Source organism: Lepidochelys olivacea, assembly GCF_965140295.1.
Source record: "Lepidochelys olivacea isolate rLepOli2 genome assembly, chromosome: 9".
Classification (NCBI taxonomy): Eukaryota; Metazoa; Chordata; order Testudines; family Cheloniidae; genus Lepidochelys; species Lepidochelys olivacea.
In genome coordinates this window covers 64,971,917-64,990,285 of record NC_140419.1, presented here as the reverse complement: position 1 = coordinate 64,990,285, position 18,369 = coordinate 64,971,917, and the positions used below count along the sequence as shown (strand labels likewise).

The 18,369-nt window shown below is 50.7% G+C and overlaps 1 protein-coding gene across 1 annotated transcript in view; it reads right to left on the bottom strand.

Moving 5' to 3' along the window:
- The window catches only part of LOC311526229 (glycine receptor subunit alpha-4), a 39,103-nt gene extending 20,734 nt beyond the window's left edge, over positions 1-18,369 (bottom strand). Inside the window, exons 1-5 of the mRNA XM_084639057.1 lie at positions 18,241-18,369; positions 9,642-9,775; positions 8,896-8,963; positions 3,210-3,433; positions 674-756 (exon numbers count right to left, since the gene is read on the bottom strand). Of these exons, the coding sequence (XP_084495183.1) occupies positions 674-756; positions 3,210-3,433; positions 8,896-8,963; positions 9,642-9,775; positions 18,241-18,311 (580 nt within the window). The 5' untranslated portion in view covers positions 18,312-18,369. The remainder of the gene's footprint in view (positions 1-673; positions 757-3,209; positions 3,434-8,895; positions 8,964-9,641; positions 9,776-18,240) is intronic.

Below are 18,369 nucleotides of genomic sequence, written 5' to 3'. Positions count from 1 at the left end.
ATCATTCCCCCAAACATAGCATTAGGAACACTCACTCTCTCTCTCTCTCTCTCCTGGGAACTAGATTACGGATGAGCTTTTCTAGCAGCCGTGATCCTCCCGCCAGGGGCTCATATACAGTATTAGGCCCATCATCTCCCCCCCTGCCCTCCCACTCCTGCAGTCTCCCAGTCCCAAAGTGAGGGCCACTCACCCCAGAATTTCCCCCACACGGTGTCTCTCAGCTGCCCACTAATTGCGCCCCTTTCCCTCCTGTGCCACAGCCCCCCTTGGCTGTGTCCCCATAGCCTTCTTTGGCTCATCTTCTCATTGCTGGCCCTCCTTTCCACCTTTTCCTCCCCTTCTTCCCCCTCACCGCCATTCACCCCTTTCCCCATCTCCCTCCATTGCACCTACCCCCACCTCCTGTCTCAGTTACCCGGCAGCTTCCTCAGTCAGAAGCAGCGGCAAGGCCCAGTACGCAGGAGAAGTGGGGTTACATGGAGCCGGCTCTGGAAGGGGTCAGCACGGGAGACACATACAAAGACAACTGCTGGACACAGCCTGCTGAGTGTCCTTCCCCTATGCTGCCGCAGGCAGCCACCACAGGAGCAGCCTGGAGAGATGGTAGGACACGGCCCTCAATCCCGCTTCACATCCTTATCCCTGCCCGTCATTCCCAGGGGGTACTCACAGCTCTCCAGCTGCATGGTGCACGTCTGGATGTCCATGGGGAAGTTCTTGAGATCCATGGGGCAAGAGAGGATCAGCGTCAGCCTGGGAGGAGCAGAGAGAATGGAGCAGGTTTGTCTGAGCCTACAGCATTTGGATAAGCCCTTCCCGCCCTTTGTCTTCCAAAGCAGCCCTGGGACTCAGGGGTGAGAGAGCTGTGCTGCTGGCCCATGGTTAACAGCAGGTGTGGAACCTCTTATTAGTTCTATGTGTAATGGCTCCCCCATCAGGGGGCTTGAGTCAGGAAACTTCAGCTCTACAGGCATGGGCCTGTATCACTCCAGCTAAAGGAGTAACTCCCTGAGCTGGTAATAATAATAGGCTATTCACCACTGGGAGGGACATGAGCAAATCAGTGGGGTATACATGCCATGTGTGATGGGGTAGTGACCTCACATGGGTGATGAAAGGGTTAATGTAGGCCTGAGTGGCATCTGGAGGATGCACCTGGTGTAATTAAAGATGAGGCCTTGCTGGGGAAGTGCTGGGTGAGACTATAAAGAGAAGTCTGTCCCAGAAGGGGCTGTAGGCAGAGTTTTGCAGTTATTCTCTGGAAGATGCAGAATTGGAGCAAGTTCCTGCAGCTGACCCTGACAAAAAGACAGGAACTGGTGTTATACCAATAAAATAAAAACCAGCAGGATCTTATTAAAGGGAAAAAGGCAAAATACCACATTTACTGTGAATACAGAAAGAATCATAGTAAGCAGTTAGTTATAGTTATAACAGATGGACACTGGATTCTTAGGCTGGCACCTCCCTGATCATTCAGTTATTATCCACACCAAGCATCCATCCACATACATCCTCTATCTCTATTTTAATCACAATGGTTAATACAACAAAAGGGCGGGGAGTCTCTGGGTGCTGTTTCTGTTGTTACAGAGTATTGCTTTGAGTCTCTCTCTGTGTGAATTGCTTTGAGAACAGACTCTTTCTTAGAATGTACTAACACAATTAGCAGCTTGCAAGTTTCACACATAGAGGGAGAGAAACAGCACCAAAAACCAAGAGACCTCTGAATTAGTAATACCCTGGAATTTAAACTCTGGGGAATCAAACTCATTTGTGATTTTAATACAGAACTTCTTTAATATGATCCAACACTGGACCCCTGGGGAGAAGCCCTGGGAGGTGCTGCTTGTTATCAAGTGCCAAGGAAAGGGCTGGGGTAAAGGCCTGAAGAAAGGCTAATGGAAGAAGTCCAGGGAGGCAGCTTTAAGGCTTCTGACAAAGCAGACCTAGGCTGCTTGTCCAAGGGTCCCTGGACTGGAACCCAGCGCAGAGGACAGGCCTGAGTTCCCCCTACCAGCCACTGGGAAGGTGGCTTGAAGCCCCTGGCTGTAAGAGGATAAGGATGATCTAAAGTCCTGAGAGAAGTATATAAGGACCACAGGGCTGAGGGCCTGATGCAAAGATACTGGATTATCTGTGAGACTTTGTCATCTTGGAAGGGGTAGAACTGAAATGTGACTCTCCCGGCAGGCCAAGTTGTAAGATGAGGCACCACCACAGGACCGGAGTGACCAGTGGCAGGGGATGCTGGAGAGGAAAAGGATGCTACACCATGCCCAGCCAGGCCAGGGGGTGCCTGCGGTGAGGCTCCCTTCCACACCAGTCAGTGGATCAAGAGTTGAGGGAAATGTGGTCCTGATGAAATTACTATAAGGTGGATGCACACCTGGCTGAAAAAACATACTTGCAATAGTTATCAATGGCTTGCTGTTAAACTGGGAGGATATATCTAGTGGATCACAAATTGTTAACTCATATTCAATCTGATGCTGGCAGGAAAAAAGCAAATGTTGTCATTCTGGGGTGTATTCACAAGAATGTCCTATCTAAGAGATAGAAGGTAATTATTCTGCTCTACTCGGCCCTGGTGGGGCCTCAGCTGGAGTATTGTGTCCTGTTTTGGGCACCTCACTTTAGGAACGAGGTGGACAAATTGCAGAGAGTCCAGGGAGAGCAACAAAAATAATAAAAGGTTTAGAAAATATGACCTATGAGGAAAAGTTGAAAGAACTGAACATTGTTAAGTTAGACGCAGAAAGAAGGCCTGATAAGTCTTCAGATATGTTAAGTGCTGTTATGAAGAGGACAGCGATCAATTGTTCTTCACACCCACTGAAGGCTTGCAGCCAGGGGGATTTAGGTTGTCTATTAGGGAAAACCTTTTCAACTCTAGGGTAGCTAAGCACTAGAACAGGTTACCTAGAGTGGTTGTGGAATCCCCATCACTGGAAGCCTTGCAGACCAGGTTAGAGGACGAACAGCTGTCTGGTATGGTCTAGGTATATTTGGACCTGCCTCAATACAGGGGGTGGCCTAGATGACTTCTTGAGATCCCTTCTATCCCCATGTGTCTACGATCCTAAGACTTGTTCTTCATCCCTTTTTCCCTGGATGACCCTGCCTTGTTTTCCCCCCTAGGTAGCCAGAATCTTCTTCTCTCCTGCCTTCCCTGCTCACCTCATTTCTCCCTGCCCCGTGCATACCTGATGCTGTAGAGCACGTTGCCATTCTTGAAGATGCGCAGCAGCTTGTTGTCGGTGGTGACCTCATGGAAGTTGGCCCCCTTCTCGTTGGCAAAGAACAAATCTGGCTTCCAGATGGAGTCCAGCATGGAGGGGTCCAGGTCCAGCGAGTCGTCTGGGTACTCCCTGTATGCCAGGCGGGGGTCGTTCCACTGCTGGCGCAGGAAGACGTTCACCCGGTAATCCTAAGGGGAGAGGAGCACCCATCCCAATCAGCTGGGGAGGAAGGATATTCCCTGTTATCAAACACCCACCATGCCTCAAGGGACTTGGCTCTAGTGTGATGAGTGGGGCTGGAGAAAGAGGGTCAGGCTCCTGGGGAAGAGCAGTCAATCGGAGCTGCTGCAGGAAGCAGGCAAAGCTCTCCTTCCTCTGCTCGGGCGAAGAGGAGTTCTTGGGAAGGGTTGGGTGAGAGGGAGCAGCCAGTGACAGGTGCTATGGTATCCTGGAACAGTCAGATTTTTAACAACCCTATTGAGATATCTAGAACGCTTCTAGTGGCTGTGTTCCTAGCTTCATGGATGTGTCTTACAGGAGCTAATGTCAATCAGAGGGACTAATGCAAATCCCCAGTTACTGAAGATAATGCAGGTAACAACCAGGGCTGGCCTTATCATGAGGCGAACTGAGGCGGCTGCCTCAGGTGCCAGACTGGGGGGTGGGGGTGCCACTAGGACTCAGAGTGTAGAAAATTGTGTTTGCTGCTGGTGCATATGTATTCTCTCTGATCTACATGCACAGAGATGGTGGAGTGCTGTGCTGGAGGAAAGAGGGCATGAGACATAACAGGCAGTCAGGAGAAAAGGTGAGAGGGAATAACAGAAAGCAGAAGGAGCTGCAGGGAGAGAGAGGCAGAGGAGCCTCTTATGTACCTCTCTAGCACCCCAAGGAGCCTGGACTGATTAACACCAGCTTCTCAGGGAACTTCCTGTTTCCTGCTGCTTCCCTGAACCCACTTGAGGAGAACAGGCAGTCAACTGAAGTAGCAGGAGCCAGTTAGGCCCTTAAGACGCTGATATCTTCCCTCACTCAGGCTCTGCTACCAGCCTGCTTATTTGTCCCCTTCTACTGAGTGTTGAGAGCCACTATAGCTGGCACAGAACAGCAGTCATGAGTGAAAGCAGAAAACGCCCCTCTGGGGCAGCATTCAGAAAAAGAAAGGAAGCTTTTCTATCTAAGCAGGAAGGAGCTCTCCTGAGATACATAGACACAAATGTTCATGATGAGCCTTCCAGCCCCAGTGCGGATGTGAATAGTGAGGAGATGCCTGATCTTCCAGTTAGTCAGAGTGCAGGGGACCTGGCAGCTACTGCAGCATCTATATCTCCATCTCAAATGGATGCATCCATGCACATTCCTGAAGAAAAGTGTAGATCAGAGGAGAGTGTGGTGGAAGTGCAAGAAACAGCTGCTGCTGAGTTTAGTTCCATAAGTCTAGATGATCCAGGACTGTGGACCCACTTGAGCAGTAGCCTGAGGGACTTCCTTGTACTGCATGGGCCACAGCAAGTGAAAAACTTCATGTTCCCCAAAGACAATGAAAATAGAAGTTTCCATCCAACACATTACTGGCGTGAAATCCCCAATAGTGACAAAGTGGAAAGGCCATGGCTTAGGTACTCAAACCCAGAGTGCTGCGTACTGTTTTTGTTGCAAACTCTTCCAGTCTAATGTTCCAGCCACAGGGGGTTCTACAGGAACAAAGGACTGGAATAATCTGGCATGCCATGAGAAGGCAGCAAATCTCCAGAGAGCATTCCATAGGTGGAAAGCACTCAAGGTGAGACTAAGGTTAAAAGCCACCATAGATGATCAGCATCAAGAGAAGATTGCATCGGAGTCTCTTTACTGGCAAAATGTTCTGAAAAGGCTCATTGCCATTGTGAGAATGGTTGCTACCCAAAACATAGCACTGCATGGCATTTCAGATCAGCTGTATGTGCCAAACAATGAAAACTTCCTTAAAAGTGTGGAGCTGATGGCTGAGATTGATGCTGTACTCCAGGAGCATCTAAGAAGAGTCACCATCCAAGAAATGTACACACACACCACTACCTTGGAAAAACCATTCAAAATGAGATCATACAGTTACTGGCAACAAAATTCAAACAGAAAATTGTGGCAGATCTGAAGTCAGCAAGATATTACTCCATTATTCTGGACTGCACACCTGACATCAGCTATACAGAACAAATGAATTTAATGGTCCGTTTTGTAACATCAACAGAATCTAGTGAAAACACCCCTGCAACGGTGACTGTCAGAGCATTTTCTAGAATTTATTGACATTGATGATGATACAGGAGCTGGTATTACAAATGTGCTTCTTAAAAAGCTGGAAGATACGGGAATTGCGAAAGCTGATATGAGAGGTCAGGGCTACGATAATGGTGCCAACATGAAAGGAAAGAACAGAGGAGTGCAGACACGGATCCGAGAGTTAAATCCTCGAGCTTTTTTTCTCCCATGTACTTCTCATTCATTGAACTTGGTGGTCAGTGATGCAGCATCAGCTTCTAGTGAGGCTGCTGAATTTTTTAATGTAATTCAAAGCATCTGTGTATTCTCTGCATCAACTCATCAATGGCAAATTTTGAAGCAACATCTGGGCACATCCTCTCTGACACTGAAACCACTGAGTGCCACACAATGGGAAAGTCGAGTGGAGGCAATAAAGCCTATCAAACACCAAATTGGGAAGATAGATGATGCCATAGTTGCCATTATGGAGGATAATGCTATGACAGGAACTATTTGTGGGAGAACAGTGGCAGAGAGAAATGGAATCACCAGAAACATACCTAACTTCAGATTTCTGTGTGGCTTAGTGTAGTGGCATGACATACTGTTTGAAATAAATGTTGTAAGCAAGAGACTCCAAGATGTTGACCTTGATATATCTGGAGCAAGGGAACAACTGGACAAAGCAAAGTCATACCTACAGTCTTACCGGTCAGATGAGGGATTTCAAAACGTTCTGAAGAATGCACAGAAGTTGGCAGAGGAACTTCACACTGAAGCTATTTTCCCACCCATTCAGGAATACAAGAGTCACTGAAGAAGAAGACATTTTGATTACAAGGCATGGGATAATCCCATAAGAGATCCCAAACAACAATTCAAAGTTGAATTCTTTAACCAGGTGCTAGATTGTGCAATACAGTCAGTTGAATGTTTCCTGCTGCTCAAGGAACACAGCAGTATATTTGGGATGTTGTAGGATATTTCAAAACTCCTCACTATACCTGAAGAAGACCTACACCAGCAATGCAGGGCACTAGAGACAGTGTTAACACATGATGACATGCGCGATATTGATGCGAGTGATTTAGGTGATGAACTGAAAGCCCTTTCAAGATACATTTCAGCAGGATCAACTCCAAAGGCTGTTCTGGAATATATGTACACAAATAAGATGACCACCCTCTTTCCAAATGCTTTTGTTGCTCTGCACATACTTCTCTAACACTTCCTGTAACAGTTGCCACTGGAGAACGCAGCTTCTCCAAGCTGAAGTTAATAAAAAGACATCTACGCTCCACAATGACACAGGAGAGGCTGGTCGGCCTTGCAGCCATCTCAATCGAGCCTGAGCTGGCCCAGACTGTAGACCTTCAGCAGGAAGCAGTTCAAATCCTTGCAACCAAGAAGGCACGGAAAGCACCACTTTGATTATTCAAACATAAAAATGCCAGTGTTTACTATGCAGCCAAGAAAAGTTACATTTGCTGTTCAGGTGTTTAAAAGTTCAGTGTTACTTAATTTTTGAACAAGGCATTTTAAGTTCTCCTTTATTGGGGTAGGTAGCAGAGCAGTACCCTGAGAGAAGTAGAACAGGAAGAAGGCAGAATTGAGACCTTTCAAAGTTTGGGCCCGAGTGAGGGGGTATGGGGGTTGTATTTGAGCTCCCCGGCTCAGGTGCCAAAATGTTGTAGGCCGGCCCTGGTAACAAATCCTCTTGTAGCTGGGAAGAGCAGACCGAGTGACCTGGCTCAAAGTTCCTGGCAAACAAAGTACTTGGAACCAGAAAGGGACAGCCCTGATTAGGTTGGTGTCTCATGTTCAGGCCAAGAATTGGCAGGAGTTCGTGACCAGAGACAGGCCTTGTGAGAGGATTTGGGACTGTTTCAAACCTGCCAGGGTCTTCCTATGGAAGATGGGTAAGCCAGGCCTGTGTATAAACTGTCTAGGGTTTTAAAGATCCATTTCTCTGAAATGCTTTTTTCCTCTGACAGTACTCGCTTTCACAGCTGTTGGCACTTACTGTAAATTCACAACTGTCCTAGGACTCCCTCCTCCTCTTCCCCCCCCCCCCCCGCCAGCAAAGAAGTCATAGTTCCTGTACTAATCGTACCTCTGAAACCGTCCTCCCCGTTTCTGTGAGGGCACTGTACTTAGATTGCAGGGTGGGATGATCCACTCCCTCCTGCCTGAGGCTTAGCCTGGGCCTCCTATGATAATATATGTAATAAAATTTCAGCCGCTCTGACGTCAGTTCAGGCCCTGCAGCCCTCTTCTCTCAGGGTTGCATGCCAGAGTTTGTTCGTGCCCATTCAGCTCTCCTAAAGCAAAGATCTGTTTGTTCTGATCAGGAGCACCGCTTTCTCTGCCATCCCAGTGCAGCCTGCTGCATCTCACACTGCTCTGAGTTCCATGTGGGTTGCTACTCGCTTAACTCTGGAACTGGGGCGGTGGAGAGGGGGAGTTGGCAGCGTTAACGGTTGTGCACACTGAGGTGGAGAGAGGGAGTTCAACAAAGAACAGACTAAAAACCACAATATCAGCTCTCACCCAAACATCATGAGGGGTTTTTAGTCTCATGATTTTGGGGGAGTCTGACTCATGGTTGTAGGACCTTGGGAGTTGGCCCCGCTGCATATGGTTCATCCCCTCTGCTGGCAGAAGGTACCCTAGGGTCCTCAGTGGCCAGGAGCAACCATGGCCTTTCAGTTCAGTCTCATCTACAAGACTGACAGTGGGTCTGGCCAAAGGACAGGGCTTCTGGCCCCTGCTGCTTGGCATGTCTTAAGGAAGCCCATCTCAGGTGGGGAAGGCAGCATGGGTACCTGGCTGGACATCGCTGCTCCTCAGAGAGGGACTGAATGTACTGTGTCAGGCAGGGCTACCACCCCTCACCCCACTGGGGATGAAACACTCCTACAGGAGCCAGCTCAGAGCAGCCTTGCACATCCCTGGGGAACAACAAGACTTGCCTGGGGAAAGGAGCGAATACTAATCTCTTTCCTGCATCCGTCTCTGGACCCTAGAAGGCTCCAGCTTCTTACGAGGTTCCTGCCATCCACCTCTCCCCACCACAAAGTGATTCCTATTCCATTCTCACACCCTTCCCGCAAGGCCCCCCACTGGTTAGCCCCTTGTCCCACAAGATTCCCACCACTTCCCCATAAGTCTCCCAGTACCATGGGCAACATATCTCTATGTTAGCTACAGGATTAACGCTATAGGTGGGTCTGAACAAACCTTCAGGTGGGCTGGATCTGACCCCAGATCTCCTGGAGTTGGCCCATTCCAAGGGCCTGGTGCATGCATAGCAAAGAGGGCCAAATTCCCCAGTTGTTCCCTCCGGAGGCTTCTAGGGGAGTGGAAGGGGCTGGGAAGGAGGGTGGGACAGATGGTGAAGTCTTACCATGGTGGTTTCTGTGACGGAGCCGAAGCTGTTGATGAAGATGTTGCATGTCACGTTGACAGGCACGCCTGAGGAACAACCAGACAAGATGTGAGCCCTCCTTAGAGCAGGTGGTCAGAGGGGAAGAGAAGATGTAAACCAGCCAGTTGCTCCCCATCTTCACCCCAACAGTCACTTGCCCCCAGTAAATGCACAGGCATTTGCCTAGATATACAGTCATGCACACACAGATAACCCCCGTACACGTGCATGCATACATGCAATCTAAAGGGATGGGGGATTCCAGACCCCCCCATGGGTTCATTTACACCAGGGATTGGCAAACTTTGGCACGCAGCACATCTGGGTAAGCCCCCTGGCAGGCTGGGCCGGTTTGTGTACCTGCCACGTCCGCAGGTTCGGCCGATCGCAGCTCCCACTGGCCGCGGTTCGCTGCTCCAGGCCAATGGGGGCTGCAGGAAGCGGCGGTCAGCCCATCCCTTGGGCAATGGCAGAGCTGTGGCGGGTTCGCCAGGCTGGAATAGCAGGGGGAGGCAGGACAGCACAGAGGGGTGTTGGCTGAGTTGTGGCAGGTTCCCAAGGCTGGAAAATCACGGGGGTGGCAGGTCAGGGTGGAGGGGCATTGCCAGGGGTCCTGCACCGAATCCCATGCTCACACTGTCCCTGGTTTTAGTCCGTGCTGTCTGAGAGACTCTGGGTTTCAGTTGCTGTTGGGTTTTTAAGCCTTATTCGTGCCCCATTTTTACCTTTGAAGTTAGGTCGAATCCGGGCGTCGTATCCTGACGTTTTTCCCATGAGCTTGTCCAGGAAATCAGAGGGTGACATAGGCTGGGTAGAGCCTCTGGAAGTGGATTGAATCTCCTCTTTCCCTGAAACCAGCCTGAAGGGGGAAAGGATGGAGGTTAGCAGGCTGGGATCCTCCCTCTTGGGCCAGGAATGCCTCATCATCTGCCTCAGTGCTGTGTGGAGGGCTGGGGAGCAGGAGTCTTCAAGGCCGTGCTGTGGTGGAGCTCGTAGAGCCAGAGACCTGCCTGGCGCAGACAGGGCTCCGGGCTGAAGAAGCTTGCTGTCATCCTGGCTGGTATTGCCAAGGCACTGCTTTGAGGAAGCTCACAACCTGCTACCATGGTTATTGTCAATGTCAGGATTGGGCGGGAGTATTGTAAATATTGAGGAATTGGACAAGTAGCTGTTCCCCCTTGCGGTGTGTTCAAAATACTGTACATAACCAGTGCTAAACAGTCACATGCAGCTGGGGAATTGCACTGCCAGCAGCAGGGAGGCGTTCGCTCTTTGCTGGAGCTGTTCTTTCTCCTCTTACCTATAACAGTGTCTGGGCCTCTCTGTGAGGCGTGTCTGACCTGGGGGAGAGCAGCTGCAGCATATAGCCCTTGGTGCCAGGTGAAGCACAAGCTTTGCAGGAAGGACAGAATAAGCGGTGGGCCTCTGTCCTGCCTGTCTTAACACACCACAGATGCCTTCCACTGGCAGCATCAGCTTGCTTACCTATGCGTGGGCCCAGGGTCCTGCTGGTCCATGGTTGTGGGCTTGTGGTCATCTTGTGTCAGGGTGGATACCCCATTCTGTGCACGCTGGCTCTGTGCCTCTCATGTAAGTAGCTGGAGTTGGCTCTTGGCCTGAGATCTTTAGGGCAGGGCCTATCTCTTTGTTATGTGTTTGTACAGTGCCTCACGCAACTGCTGTAATAATGCTGGCCTGAACACCAGACTGGGAGCCAGGCCTCTGGAGTTCTACTCCTTGGTCTGACATATACTCTCTGATCTCAGGCAAATCGTTTAGAGTCTGGACTTAACATAATGAAAATTGATACAGACGAGTGCAGAGTACTGCACTTAGGAAGGAAAAATCAAATGCACAACTACAACCTGGGGAATAACTGGCTAGTTGGTGTACTGCTAAAAGAGGATCTGGGGATTATGGTGGATCACAAATTGAATGAGAGCCAACAGTGTGATGCTGTTAGGAAAAAGGCAAATGTCCTTTTGGGGTATATTAACAGGAGTATCGTATCTGAGACCCGGGCACTGATGAGGCCTCAGCCGGAGTGCTGTGTCCAGTTCTGGGGACCGTGCTTTAGGAAAGATGTGGACAAATTAGAGTCCAGAGGAGAGCAATAAAAATGATAAAAGGTTAGAAAACCTACCTATGACTATATGTTACAAAAACTGGGCACGTTTTGTCTTGAGAAAAGACTGACGGGGGAGGGAACCTGATAACAGCCTTCAAATGTGTTAAGGGCTGTTCTGAAGAGGGTGTTGATCAATTGTTCATGTCCACTGAAAGTAGGACCTGAAGTAACTGGCTTAATCTGCAGCATGGGAGGCTTAGGTTAGATTCTAGGAAAGCCTTTCTGACTCTAAGGATAGTTAAGCAGTGAGATAGCTGTCCAAGGTGTATAATCCCCAGCATTGGAAGTATTTTAAGAACAAATTAAACAAACTCCTGTCAGGGCTGGTCTAGGTTTACTTGGTCCTGCCTCAGTGCAGGGGGCTGGAGTTGATGATGTCTCCTGGTCTCTTCCAGCCCTGTATGTCTGATTCAATCTTTCTCTATGGGTGAAATCCAGCCTCCAGTGAAGTCAATGGCAAAACTCCCAATAACTTCAACCAGAGCCAGAATGTCACCCTATATCTCAGCTTTCCCATTAGTACGTATCCAGTATCTGCCATCTTTACCTGCCTCCCAGGGCACAAGGATGGACTGGTTGACAATAAAGCAGTAAGTGCTAGTAAAGCTTGTCTGCCTCACTGTCTATGTAGGCATTGATACCTTCTGTAGTATTTGAGCACCTCCCCCAATGGCCATGTAGTTTGACACCAACAGGACCCCAGCTCTGTGACCCTGGCTCTGCTGGGGTCATGTGCAGTGGGTCCTTTCACTCCCCCAGAACTGTGAAATGCCTCCTAACCCTGTTGATAAGTGGTCTGGTGGGGGACTCTTTGCTGCTTCTGGCTGGGCCTGGACCAGAGCAGGGAGAGGTGAGTTCCCCCAATGCACAGATCATTCAGGAGGGGTGGTGCAGCAAAGGTGGGGGCGCTCTGTGTCCAGCCCACTTGCAGCAAGGGCTTAAAGTGACTAGGGGCTGAGGAAAGCCAGGAAGTAGGAGGGTGATGGATAGAGGTGTCGCCTCCTGTCTAGTTCTCAGTCAATCAGCTGTCAGGAGGTAAAGTCACTGATTAGAGAGACGGCTCTCCTGCTGCTGCTGTCAGTGGGTTCGCCCTGCAAAGGAGGGAGGGTTACAGACCAGCTCAGTCTGCCTGGCTGCTGGCGGAGCGGCTCCAGTGGTGGGCTGTGGGTGACCGGGTGGGTGTGAATGGAAGGATGAAGAGGCCGCGCCCACATACAAATACACTGGGGTGGCAGGGGGGAGTTTGCTGCCTTCCTGCTTTCTTCCCTTTCCCAATGATTGTCCCTTTGGAAATAGCAGCACCTCCCCGCTCAAGGGAGGCCGATGTCTGGGGTTAAACTGTAGCTGGGATTCTCCATCCAATCTACCTGCCCCTTCAGCAGCCTGCAAGACCCTGCTGCACATCCACCTGCCTGGGGAATGTCCTCTTTTGTGACGGGCCAGTAAAGTATCATTCCCTCCTCATCTCCTTCCTGGTGCAGCTGGGGGGCCAGATCCTCAAGGCTACTTAGGCTCTGAATTTCCACTGGTGTCCTGAACCCCCAGCGCCAGGCACTCTGCTCCTAGACACTCCGACTATGTCTGCACTAGGAGCTAGGGGTGTGATTCCCCAGCTCATGCTAACGCTCACCGCACTAGTGTGCTAAAATTGTAATGTAGTCATGGCAGTACCGGCAGCAGTGAGTGGTGGGAGGGGCTAGCTGCCCTGCGCCACACTGGCCTGGACCCTGTGGGTACACACTTGGCCCGGCTAGCCTGTGCTGCCCTCACTGCTGCCCTTGCCACGGTGGCTACGCTACTATTTTTAGTGCGCTAGCTCGAGGAGGGCTAGTGTGTGAGCCTGTCTCCTCGAGCGAGGACTCACACCCCCTAGCTTTGCTCCAACTGAGGACATAGCCGCTGTTATAAACCCCAGCGCTGGGCCCTCCCATCCCTGACACACAGTTAGTCAATGACCAGACACGTCACTAATGCAGAGTTCAGGTTGCCCAGAGGTGTCTTGGTTTTGTTTTGAGTTCTGTAAAACGCAAACTCTTGAGAACCAGGAAATGAAGAGTTAGGGTTCACCCGCACAGTACCTGAATTCTGTCCCCCTGGAGCTGGCCATAGTCACTGGGAATTATCTTTATGCAGTCTGCTCAGGGTAGCTGTATTGGATGGTGGAGGGATTGCTGGGAGCGACTTGACAGAGCTGTGACTGTGATGTGAGGCAATCTGGGGACTGTGTTCCTTGGGAGGGAGGGATGTGATCCGGTACTTAATTTGTGCCAGGGCTGAGCCCCGGCACCTCTGGGCTTGCTGCATCAGTTATGAAAATAAAAAAATTGCTTGAGACCTGGCACCTCATTCATTACAAATTAAGCACAGATGTGACCCCTCTCCCTGACCCCTGGGTGTGTGATCGTAGGGAAGAGGCTCATGTGTACTTGAGAAATCCAGTATGGCTAACGTCAGCACTGTGTTGCGTAGGCTGTGTCAGTAACAATCCCCATGGCAAGGAGTTGGGTGGGAGACGAGGGTGGTCTGTAGGTCTAATGAAGGGTAAATGAAAGTGCAGTTAGATGGCATTGTGTGCCTGATGGCGGAGGGCTGTAAAAGTTAGTAGATGTGGGGTTCTTTCTGTGGAGTAGGGGAAGTGTCTGAGTGGAGATCCACTGTAGGTACTGTAGCTTGTTTGCTCCAGTGCAAAGGCAGAATGTGAATGAGTTAGCGGTGTAGTGAGGTGAAGAGGGCCGAGTAAAGATTGAGTGGGTGTGTACCTTAACTCTGCGTTTCCTAGCTATCAGCTGTTTGAGTTTTGCTGAACTGGACATTTGGGAAGGGCAGCAGATACCACTGGACAACCTGAATTCTGCACTTATGAAGTCTGACATCATTGAATTTCCTAGGTTTGATTTTTGTTTTAATGAAAGAGAATTTTTGTTTGTAGGAATTAGTGATGGTGTATGCAGCTGCAGTGAGCATAGGTTTGCAGTTGAGATGTTATTGTGGCTAGGTAAAGGATGCTACATGATTTCTGAATGCTTCTCCCCACTCCTGTACCTTTTGTTATAGTGGAATGGGGCTTATGGTCATACTTCAGGGTTTATAACTGAGTTTTGGGGGTAGGGAGGTAATACGAGGCATGGTTTGAGCCTCAGTTATGTGCAAAAAATGTTGGTAGAATCTGTGAACCTTGAGAGGCTTTTTGGTTTTGTTTATGTTTGTTTTGTTCCCCCCCTGTATCTTGGGAAATGACCTCAGATTTAGAACACTAACCTTACCCTGCACCCCCAGGAGGCACAGCAAATGTCAGTCCAATCCAGCTATACATACAGTTTTAGAGCATTTAGAAGAATCTATCTTTAAACAGAAAAATCTTTTCAGCCGTAACTGTAGTAGAGCAGCTGCTCTGCTATAATGTTGCATGAAATTAATCATCAGCAACTGCTTTGCTAATGCAGATCGCCAGCACAGGGGAATCCTGAAAGGGGAACTTCTTAGCAAGGACACAGGGAGTTTGGAAGGAAGTGGCTCTACACATCCAGCTGCAGCACTGGAGGTTCAGAGAAGCGTGAAGTGGCCCCATCAGCTCAATAAGTTGTGCTCAGCTGAATGAGAACACTGCAGGGAGACGAACACAGCCTGAGATGATGGCTCCAAAGCAGATTGTAGCAACCTACCACATTTCGCCTTCAGATTTCTGCCCAGGGTGTATTCAGACGTATAGTGCTCTGGGGTAGCACAGGTTCCATGGCCACAGTGTGAAAACTGGCTGTCTAGCAAGCCCGTGGGCTGTCTGTCTGCACATATGCTGTGTATCCACTTGGCTTTTGAGCGTTAGGCTTGATCCTATCTGGAGATTAACTCTGCTGAATGATGTTTTCAGTACTGCTTCCCTGCAGGGTCAGTGGATGCCATGCGCTAGCTGGGGTAAATATGGATCCACTGAGGGCATGATCAGAGACAAGACTTGAAATGCGCCCCGCCCTCCCGGGTGCGTGCAAAAAAAAATGTTGATAGAATCAACCAGCATGAAGATATGCCTTTCTTTTTGGGAGGAGGCTGTATCTCAGGAACGTCTTGCTCCAATGATGCCAAATTTGGATCATGAACCTACTGTCTGCCCCCATGAGGCACTGCAAACATCAAGGCAAACTGAGTGGGTGTGGGGATTCTATAGCGCGTTCTTTACACAGAAAGCGCTTCTCTACGTTATTTATAGAAGAGTTAATGCCAGTGCTGGGCACTCAGCTCCCTTAGCCTGTTCCAAACCCCAGTCCTGGTGATTGATCTCTGTCAGTGCATAGTCTCTTCAATGATATTTCCCCTTCAGTGTTGTACGGCAGTTTCCTTCCTGATTAACTGATGCTCACTGATTAAATGGGCCTGCAGGAGTGAAACAGCACGGGGTGAACATTTACCCCAGGAGAATCGGACATGAATTATTTCCTGAACTGTTTCTATGGATGATGGAGACTTATTCAAACTGATCTCAAAGGGTATATATTTATGAATCTACATTTGCTTGTCAGTTTCTCTCCCTCCGTCAGTCTGTAATGATCATTGGAAGGAACAAAATAAAAGACATTGACTAAACACATCGCAGGGCGTGCTGTAACACACAAGAAATGGCTTTAAAACTCTGGGCCCAAGGGAGCTCTGGCAGTAGCTCTTAGCGATGCTACATCCTTGCTTGCTATCGTGTCAGATCTAGGCACATGTGACGCTGCTGCCCCTACTTGCAGCTGCAAATCCCGTTTCCTAAGAGCAGTAAAACGCTGCATGCTGGGTCTCTGGGAAAATAAAAGTCAATCGGTTGCCTCATAGCACCGCCCAAGGCAAGTAGTAACTCCTGCTTGTGCTATAGTCACCCAAAAGACACAGCCTGGGCTAGAGTCACCCAGGAAAAACCCTGCCTATCAAGTTATGTTTCCTATGTGCACCTGACAATATCTCTTTTCATATTAGTTTGCTGTTGCATGAGCAGCTTGGGTGAGACCAAAAGGCTGGGAGAGAATCTGTGGGGAGTGGGACAGCCCAGTGACAGGAAACCCGCTGTCTTCCAGAAACCAGGTCAGCAAAGAGTTAAGTCAGGCCTTTGCCAGACAGACCAGTGACCTGAGCCCTCACTTTAGAGGAGGATGAAAGATTCTTCCCCCTCAACAGCTCAAGTGGAAGGATCACTCCATTAGTGCTGTTGCATGTGCAATAGGGAGCTGCAGGGAACAGGCCATTGCCTCTGGAGCCAGCTACATGCCCATTCTACAAACACTGCTGAGCACCGCATACTGTCCTGGAGACAAACGTTCGGTTTGCAGTCAATGAGCAATAGGCAGTGCCTCCCTCCCTCAGTCATAAACCTGAGTGCTGAGCATTCACCTCCCAGACCATTACATACCCCTGATGCTCGGTTATAAACCCTGGCACTGGCTTTGTGATTACCAGATCCTCAGGCCTAGGCTCCCAGCTGTCTCCAAGTTTCTCTCAGTGCATCAGTTGAGAGAAGAGGAAAAAGGTGACACAAAGTTTGCTGCAACTTGTACTGAACTCTCCATGATGCAAGAGGCTGTGTCCTGTCCATCCCCTTCCTCCCCCCCCCTCCATAACATCTGAATCATATAGGCAACCTAGCCATGCTTCCTTTCCTTGCCACTCCCACTACACCATGGACTGGGAAGGGGTGCTATGTCCCAGTCACCTGGGAGCATCCTTCATGAAAGAGGAATTCCAGGGTAGGCCCCTGTGTTGTTTTTGCAGCTACCTTGTGCCAACAGATCTGCCATGGGGGAGGGAGGCCTTTGGTTACAACCCCCCTGTTTGGCAGTCGCTTCCCAGCCCACCCTGTCCTACTTCTCCTGTCTCTCCCTGTGCACTCAGAGCGATGAATCGCTCCCTCCCTGCCTAGGGTGACCAGATGTCCCAATTTTATGGGGATGGTCCTGATATTTGGGGCTTTTTCTTATATAGGTGCCAGTTACCCCCCACCCCCGTCCCAATTTTTCACACTTGCTATCTGGTCATTCTACCCCTGCCCCGCAGTGTGGCCTGTTCTCTTTAGAGCCCTGCCTGGGCCCCGGGGAGCAGGGGTGTTGGACAATTTGTAACATGGGGGTGCTGAGAGCCATTGAACCAAACTGTAAACCTCTACATGATGGAAACCACTTCAAGCCAGGGGGTGTGCAGCACCCCCAGCACCCCTAGCTCCAGTACCTATTCCCTGGGAGGGTTTCTTGAGCCTCTCAGCATTACCTCGGATCCTTCCCCTCATGGGTTGCTGCCAGAGGGTTTAGTGGGGCACGCAGCCCCAGGTTGGGTTGGGGGCATAGGGCATGGGAGAGTTAGCTGGAGGCTGGTGGGGTCTGGAATTGCTGGCTGCAGCCCCAGTTCCCCTGTGTCTCGGCTAATGGCACTTGTGGGAGAATAGCTGGGTGCTGAGAGCAAACCTGAGGCCAGGGCTGGAAGGCAGGCTGGGCTCAGACTCCCTGTGCCCAAAGGCTAGCAGGTCTCCCTGTTACAGGGAAGGCTCAGAGGACAGGGAAACCACCACCCTGCGGGCACACTCCTGCCCGACGCCCGGTTACGGCCCCAGGCGCTGCCCGCTAACACCGGGCAGTCAAAGCCTGGGGCAGGGCAATCCTTAGGGGGATGCTCAGTTATGAGTCTCTCTCGCCTCCCTGTGGGCCCCAGGCAGCCTCGCCCAGCCCTCCCCAGGGCTTCTAGGAGGTGCCTGGTGTATGTCCCGCAGCCCGCGGCAGCCGAGCGGCTCCGGCTCCTGCCCTGCACCGTGTGGACAGAGCTTCTCAATGCTGCGCTGCACTCCTCCCCCCCCCCACCGCTGCCTGCCTGCCTGCCTACAGAACCTCCTTTAGTCCTTGTCTGCGAGCGGGCTGGGACTCGGCACCTTCCATCTCCACTGTGCAGCGCCATGCGCCCCTTGTCCCTGCTGGCCAAAGGCTAGTGGGTCGGCACCGTTAGGAGCCCCAGGGGGAGACCGAGTGGCGTGGCCCCCAGACCCCAGCACGCTGGAGAGGGCTACGTTCCACAGCCCGCTGCATTCCCACGCCCCTCTCCTTCCCCGGGGCTACACTGGGTAATTCCTATCCCCGGTGGTATTTGCAGGTACGGACCCCCCGCCCGCAAGTCAGACCACCAAACCTGCTGGTCCCCGAGGCTCCTGCATGTTCCCCTGCCCTGCCCCCGACCCTGCTCCTCACCTGGGCGGGATGTGCTCTTGCAAAAGGCAGAAGACGAAGAAGGAGACGGTGCCTAGGGCGAGAGTTTTCATTCCTCGGCCAAGCTGAACCCCCCTTCTCTGGGTGCGAAGAGGAGCTGCTAGGGGACGC